Source organism: Sceloporus undulatus, unplaced genomic scaffold, assembly GCF_019175285.1.
Source record: "Sceloporus undulatus isolate JIND9_A2432 ecotype Alabama unplaced genomic scaffold, SceUnd_v1.1 scaffold_632, whole genome shotgun sequence".
Taxonomy (NCBI): Eukaryota; Metazoa; Chordata; class Lepidosauria; order Squamata; family Phrynosomatidae; genus Sceloporus; species Sceloporus undulatus.
In genome coordinates, this window is record NW_024803552.1 from 1 (window position 1) to 7,578 (window position 7,578).

Genomic DNA, 7,578 nt, shown 5'->3' on the forward strand with positions numbered 1-7,578 from the left:
TTTTTTCCATTGTTTAGCTTCTGGAATCTTCTGAATCTCTGTGCATACAGGCTTTTGATTTAGCATGGAAAGTAATCTCTTCTCTTAGCAACACACAGCTGATATTTTGGCCTAATTTAAAAGCTTTTGTTCAATTTGTGTTTGATCCACAAGTTCTAGCTGTTGCTGCAAAGAACAAGAATCACATATATTCAAAGATAAAAGAGGTAAAATATTTTCAACTGCTGTTAAGTCTTTATTTTTTTATTTTTGTTGGCAACATTCAGATGATTGTATCTTGGCTTAGATTCCCTAACTTCTTGCCTGTACATGCAACTTCTTTTCTACACCCTGTGATGAGATTAAAACCTGGAATTATGGATAATAGTTTTAAAACAAATCAGTATATTAAGCAGTATTTGAAAGTGCGTTTCTAAAATTGTTCTGAAACTGGCAAATAGTTTCCTGGTTCAGACAAGATGAGAAGTGATGCTTAATTAAAAAAATTCTGGTTTAATTGTGGCTTACATACTATATGTTTAAGTACATTGCTTATTCATGTCTTGCCTCAGTGAGCCAACATATAATCATCTGAATTGGCTCATTGTCTTTAATTTAATACTGATCTTTTTGAGTTCATTCTCTCTGGATGGTATATGAGAAATGAGGTTCTTTATTTTTCTTCTCATTCTCTGAAAAATCTCTGAAAATATAAACTTTTTTTCATATTTACATTATAAGTCCACTCCACTATATGAGGAAATGACAACTAAACATATTCATCTTCTAGATCCTACACACTTTGCTTATCAGCTTTGGTTAGAAAAGTGAACCTGTCACACTCAATAAAGAATAATATTTCATTTATGTCAAGTTGAGATAATTGCACTCGTATTGGAAAAAGGTCAGGATATTAATTAAGTAATTAAAATAAAATATGAATTTAAATGAATGAAATTCAGGTTCTGTCATGGACACCCACTCATGCAACTGCACTACCCATCCCCTCCCCCTTTCATGTCCTCCACATCCCTAACTGGAGGTTTCTTCATCTGTCCAGAGATGATGTGAGGATGGGGGTAGGGGAAGAGTAGTCTCTTCCACCAGCGCTACATTCTTTTGCTGGACAACACTGTCAGTACAATTCTATGACCATAATCCAAAACAACTGTTGTGCAGGAGGGAGGGAAAACACCCTTTCCGCATGATTTTAGATTGCTGCCTGTATGCTTTTCTTGGAAGATCTTTATTTTCTTCCCCTTCTCTCAGATCATGTTTCAGTTAATTGAAATGTCTTCTACAAGGACTGGAGTTTTTAATGTGCTGTTAAGTTATTGCTGTCACACTTGGATATTTCCTACTCCTGGTGCCACAAGAGCTGCAGAAAATGCATTTTCAAATGCCAGCAGTTACAGTGAGCTTCTCATAGAGGCATGTTTGTTTGGAACAGTTTTCAGACGTGATCAAAGGTAAAAAAACGACAGCAAGCAAACAAAAAATATCTAATTTTTGTGTTGTGTATGGTCAGTCTTTGCTTTGGATTTTTGTGGCTGGGTTGTTTAAACTATAATTGAGAAGTAATAACAGCGGAGTAGGTAAAGTCTTTAATTTTCTTTTTTTATTTCCCTTTTAAACACAAATATCTAGACTCATTCAGGAGGTATGTGCTTTTGTAGAAAACCTGGGAGAGGAATGTGCAGCAAATGTTGTTACAGAAAGGTCAGTATTTGTCACTTACTTAGCATTGATTTTACCTTTATCTTTCATAGCATTCACTTTTGCATCTACTCTGTACTTCTTTGCATTTCAATTTACGTATTACCCTGAATGGTATCTTTACATTATATATTTTAAATTGTATGTTTACATTATACATTTTCAAGTACAGAACATAGCATTGATCCTTGTTAAATCCAGCCACTGAAGTGCATATTACAATTCCTTTTCCTCTCAAATTTATATGTATCTGAATTGTCCTAAATAATAATAATATAATAATAATAATGATTTATTTATAGCCCGCCCAATCACAAGGAATCCAGGCGGGTTACAACAGTAAAAATAAAGAAAATAAAATACAATAAATAAATAAAATACAATAAAATTAAAGAGAGCAAAGTGAGTACATTCACAGTTAGGCCTGATGGAAGTTGGGCCTCTCTTTTTCACTCCCTCTCAGGTCTGATGATGATGTCATGGAGGGAGGGCTCTTCTTCTTGAGGCAAGGATTTTATTTTAATTAATTTTAATTTAATTCTTCTCATTAAATTTAAGAGAAGAATTGGTGGACAGAGTGACATAAGTCACAGTAAATGGGGAGTAGAACTAGGTAGGGAAGGCCTGCCGGAAGAGATCTGTCTTAAGAGCCTTCTTAAAGGCTGTAAGAGTAGAAATGTCACGGATCTCCTTCGGCAGGTCATTCCATAGCTTCGGAGCTGCGATGGAAAAGGCCTTCTGGGTGACTGAACTTAGCCTAGATTTTATTGGCTGAAGTAGATTCTTCCCTGAGGACCTTAGAGTGCGGGATGGACAGTATGGAAGTAGGCGATCTCTTAAGTATTCTGGACCCAAGCCATGTAGGGCTTTGAAGGTAATCACCAACACCTTGTACCTTACCCGGAAACTAATTGGCAGCCAGTGAAGGGATTTCAAAACCGGTGTTATGTGATCGGTACGACGAGTACCTGTAATTAACCTGGCTGCCATATTTTGTACAAGTTGAAGTTTCTGAACTTGGCACAAGGGTAGCCCCATGTACAGCGCATTACAGAAGTCCAATCGAGAGGTGACCAGCGCATGTACAACTGTTTCAAGGTCTCCCTGCTCCAGGAAGGGGCGCAGCTGGCGTATCAGCCGAAGCTGATAACAAGTGCTCCTGACTGTCGCATCTACCTGAGCTGTCAGGTGAAGCGACGAGTCAAGGAGCACCCCTAAGCTGCGGACAGAGTCTTTCAGGGGAAGTGTGACCCCATCCAGAACTGGCTGACATAATTCCATACCTGGGCTTGGGTTTCCTATAACAAGTACTGTACCTCCGTCTTACCTGGATTCAGCTTGAGTCGGTTTTCCCTCATCCAGTCCATTACCGCCCCAAGACAGGCATTCAGAGGAGAGATGCCATCCTTAGTCACTGCATCAGTCTGAGACCTAGAGAAATATATTTGGGTGTCATCAGCGTACTGATAACATCCTGCCCCATGTCTCCGGATGATTTTTCCCAGCGGCTTCATGTAAATGTTAAACAGCATAGGAGACAATATTGCGCCCTGGGGTACACCAAATTTTATCTCTCTTTTAGAAGAGCAACTGTCTCCTAGCGCCACCATCTGGAATCTGCCCGAGAGGTAGGACCGGAACCACTGTAGAACAGTGCCTCCGATACCTAACTCTCTCAGGCGTTCCAGAAGGATACCATGGTTGATGGTATCGAAGGCCGCTGAGAGGTCTAAGAGCACCAGCAGGGTCACACTTCCCCTGTCGATGCCTAGACGGAGATCATCAACTAAGGCGACCAAGGCCGTCTCAACTCCGTATCCTGCCCTGAATCCGGTTTGAAATGGGTCCAGATAATCAGCTTCATCCAAGACTGCCTGTAGTTGATTGGCGACCGCCCTCTCAATCACCTTGCTCAAGAATGGTAACAACGAGACTGGCCTATAGTTATTTCTATCCAGAGGGTCCAGGGAGGGCTTTTTTAAGAGTGGTCTGACCACTGCCTCCTTAAGACAAGAAGGCAGGGTACCCTCCCTGAAGGATGCATTGATTATATTTTTCAGCATCAGTTTGACTATATCACCCCCCTGGACAGCCAGCCAGGATGGGCAAGGGTCAAGAGGGCAAGTCGTTTTTTTCAGACTACTAAGGAGCTTGTCCACGTCCTCAGTACTTACCGACTCAAATTGATCCAGTCTAACAGTAATAGCGGAGGCGTTGGATGCCTCTCTCATTGCTTCTGACTTAAAGTTGGCATCCAAATCAGCTCTTATCCGAGAGATTTTATCTGTGAAATAATCATTAAAAGCATTACAGTAAGCTATGGTTGACTCTAATAGAGGGTTCTGGGTGGGAGGCAGTTGTGTTAAACTCCTTACCACCCTGAACAGCTCAGCTGGATGAGATTTCACAGACGCGATAGATGCAGAGTAGAAAGATTTCTATACTAGGCAGCTAATAGCTCATTAGGAAAAAGAATCAGAGAAAAATAATATCCCTGTTCCTTTGAACATGACATGGTCATGACCTAGAGAAATACCTGACTAGCTAGCTTCATTCATCCAAAGGGACTTAACATTTGTGTGTTGTGAATGAGGTACAGTCCTCCATGCTGTATGGCATATCCATTTTGAATCCCTTTTGAATCCATGGGAAGTTACAAAAGCAACTTGTGATGTGGCATGCCAATCTCCTGCTTAAAAATAGGATAAATCCTAATAAGCATGACAAGACTCTTTCAACACCTGAATTAGTTTTTAGCTCCTGTTCCCATGGACTAACCAAGTAGAGAGATAGATTGTTAAGCCAGGTAGATTCTAATTCATGTCAAAGAGTTTGTTTTCATGTTCCCTTCTGTGGTGGCTGGGTTCCCAGTCACCTGAGAACTTCGCCATTGCTCTCAAGGAATCATCACACCTTCATTGGCATATCCTGTTTCCATTATTTTCAGATGAGGCTTTTCATGTGAAATTGCTGGTTGCAGTTGGTGTTTTTGCACATCATCCATATCTGGCTGTTATTTCACATGTTTTGCCTTGAAAACCTGACTTTTTAAATCAATGTTTTTGTCTCCAAATGCTGTTGCTTTGACAAAAATGGAACTTGAGCTATTCTGCAGTACTATAATGACACTGGGGTGGACCAGATAGGCAAAGTAGTTTCCAACCACTTTGAAGGTGGGGCATTTAGATGACACATGGCCCCAAAGCGGTTGGAAACCAGACCAAAGCTGCACTCCTTGGCTAAAAACCAGAGCAAACAGGTTAGTTCAGCCTAGCGTGTAAGATGAACATTTTCACCACTGCATATAAACACCCCAATGTTAATGCGGTTAAAATATATCTGAAAACATTAAAAAATGATGTGGTTCCCAGGGTAAGGTGTGAGAAGGATAAATATTGTTGCAGTTCAGTGGGAAAATAGAATTGGGAGGTTCTGTTCCAAAATAAAAGAATGAGTCTGAAAAAGCCCTTAATAGGGAGATAAGAAAATCTAGTTGTTTTTCTTTTTGGTTTGGGTTTTTCCCCTTTTAATAAAGTAACAGTGTAATTATTCTTTAATATCGAAATAATAAATATTAATAATAATTAATAATAATACAAAAATCCTCTTACATTACTGTCTGTATCAAATAGAAAGAAAATGTCACTATTGAAATTTAATTTTATTGTGTGCTAGGGCTGACAGTATGAGTTAATTTAAGAGTTTTGAACATAGTCATAACTGTTTTCTCTTCCACCTCTAAATGAATTTAAGCTAACAAGATTTTTTGCTCTTAGAATAGATAAGACCAGCAATATATTCTGCTTTTGCCAGGTTGATCCTGACAGGGCACGTATTTGCATCTACTTGCTAAGACTACAAGTGTTATTTAGCTTCACAGCCAAGTTGCCCAGTTTGATCATAGACTGGATTTGTGGGGCAGTTATAAGAATGTTAAGCATGTTTGCTTTTTTTTAGATATAAAGCTGTTCATAGAATGTCCAAGACATGATAGCAAAATCTGTTTTCTTCCCAAACCTTGCTCTGCTGAGTCCTTAAAGCAGTTTTTCCCCAGCCTAGTTCTAGTACTAGATACCTGCAAATTCCTTTTGAGTAAGAAGTAGATGCTGCCACTTCAATTGAAATATTTAAGAGCCATGTGACTCTCTGCATGTCTAATTGGCACAGTTTCTAGAGGGAGGGACTAATTGTAGAAGAGGGACAGCTGGGAAACAAGAAAATAATGCTGTTGGTGTATTATGTACAGTCACATATAAAACTCTTGCATTCTATGTGAAACATTTGAAGATGGACAGTTGAATTTGTAATCACCTTATCTAAACTTTAAAAAACATACAGCACTTTTGTATGTACATTAGGAGAGTGACTTATGCTGCAATGCTATGCATGTTTCATCAGATGTAAGACCCACTGAATTTAGTGGGACTTACTCCTATATATGTCTTTAGTTCTGCAGCCTGATTGTTAATGCTATAGTGAATAATACAAAAAACAGTGTAATATATAATTTTTATGTATCAGTACTATAATGTATTGCAGTATGAACAGAGATGACCACTATGTGAGAATTTGTGCCATCAAATTTCTCTGCTTGCTAGATGAATCAAATACGCTACACAAAGAGTTTATAGAAGTTTTTGTCATGAAGCTGCTTGATAAAGTAAGTATTTATTTACGGTATTTTGTGAATACTGTACATCTAGGCTTTGCTGATTGGATTCTCTTGTTGCTGGGGAGACCACCTCTCTATAACCCCTGCCAGTCCTTGTGTTCAAATATTCATGATAGTACCATCCTCTTCTCAGTTGCATGCTTGATATTTCACACAGAGAGAATCATTCTTTTTATTTTTTGCTTGCTTTCCTGTAATTGCTGTTTACAATGCAAATAACCTAGAAAATGATATTGTTTCAAAAGATGTTAGATGTATGAACATTTCAGTCCAGTTATCTAGATGTTATTGTAGCTAACCAGAAACAAAAAGTGTTTTAAATATATACTATACAAGAACAGGTAAACAGTGTTTTGAGTTAGTTTTAGGTAAACCAGTGTCTTACCTTGAAATCTGAAAGCCAAGGGAAAATACACCATCACCTAATTTTTCCAAAAATTGTATGTCTTGAAACAATGAAACAGTTTATGTGAACTCTCCTCCTTTTTTTGAATGAGTTAAATGTTGGTCTTTATTATTTTTTAAAACTTTTTTTCATGTGTAACATAAAGATTTCGGCTTAGGGCAATTTACTTCATTTGAAAGTAAAATCCCTCTGTATGTATTGTAGACTTTTCCAACACTCCATGATGCATTTTTCACTTAAAACACGAGTAGGCAATTCAGGAAGGCATAGGAGAAGTTTTCACCCGCTAGGGGCTGCAGTGATGGCCGTGATGTGACCAGAAGTGATCAGATCATTTGGATTGCTCTGATGTCACATCGCTTCTTCTTCGTGGTCTCTGCGAATCACACAAATGGGTTTATTCTGCGCCTGCGCAGCAATCTTCGGAAACTTCTAGACTCTCTAGGCAGAAAGCAATGTATCTTTCTGTAACTTTTTGGCGGTAACTCCGCCCACCCATATATAAGGCCCTTGGTGGCCCGCTCGTCTTCAGTTCCTTCATTCCGCCGCGCTAAGCAACTCAAGGAACTTCGTTAGCAATTGCTTGCTCCTGTGTATTTGAATCTCTGGCTTTTGACCTTCGGACTTTCACTTGACCATTCTAAACGGACTTTCTCTTGGCTTGACGACTTTCTCTGATTTCGGCTTGACTTCGGACTGGTAACGGACTCCTCTTACCATGGCCTCTTTCAAGCAATGCACTAAGTGCGGGGTGGAAATCCCCAGGGCCGATGGCCACGACAAGTGTGTCCTCTGCCTGGGGGAG

The 7,578-nt window shown here is 39.2% G+C and overlaps 1 protein-coding gene across 1 annotated transcript; it reads left to right on the forward strand.

Moving 5' to 3' along the window:
- Positions 1 to 6: 6 nt before the first annotated feature.
- On the forward strand, positions 7 to 7,490 carry LOC121917766 (probable methyltransferase TARBP1). The gene is made up of 4 exons (XM_042443887.1): positions 7 to 206; positions 1,249 to 1,448; positions 1,627 to 1,698; positions 6,235 to 7,490. The coding sequence occupies exons 2-4, from the start codon at positions 1,252 to 1,254 to the stop codon at positions 6,584 to 6,586; spliced, it is 621 nt and encodes a 206-aa protein (XP_042299821.1). The 5' UTR covers positions 7 to 206; positions 1,249 to 1,251; the 3' UTR covers positions 6,587 to 7,490.
- The last annotated feature ends 88 nt before the right edge of the window (positions 7,491 to 7,578 follow it).

Coding starts and splice junctions, on each gene's coding strand:
- LOC121917766 (XM_042443887.1), top strand. CDS start 1,252: ATGTTTCAGTTAATTGAAATGTCTTCTACAAGGACTGGAGTTTTTAAT. Junction 1,449..1,626: donor GTTTTCAGACGTGATCAAAG/GTAAAAAAACGA, acceptor ACAAATATCTAG/ACTCATTCAGGAGGTATGTG. Junction 1,699..6,234: donor GCAAATGTTGTTACAGAAAG/GTCAGTATTTGT, acceptor AATGTATTGCAG/TATGAACAGAGATGACCACT.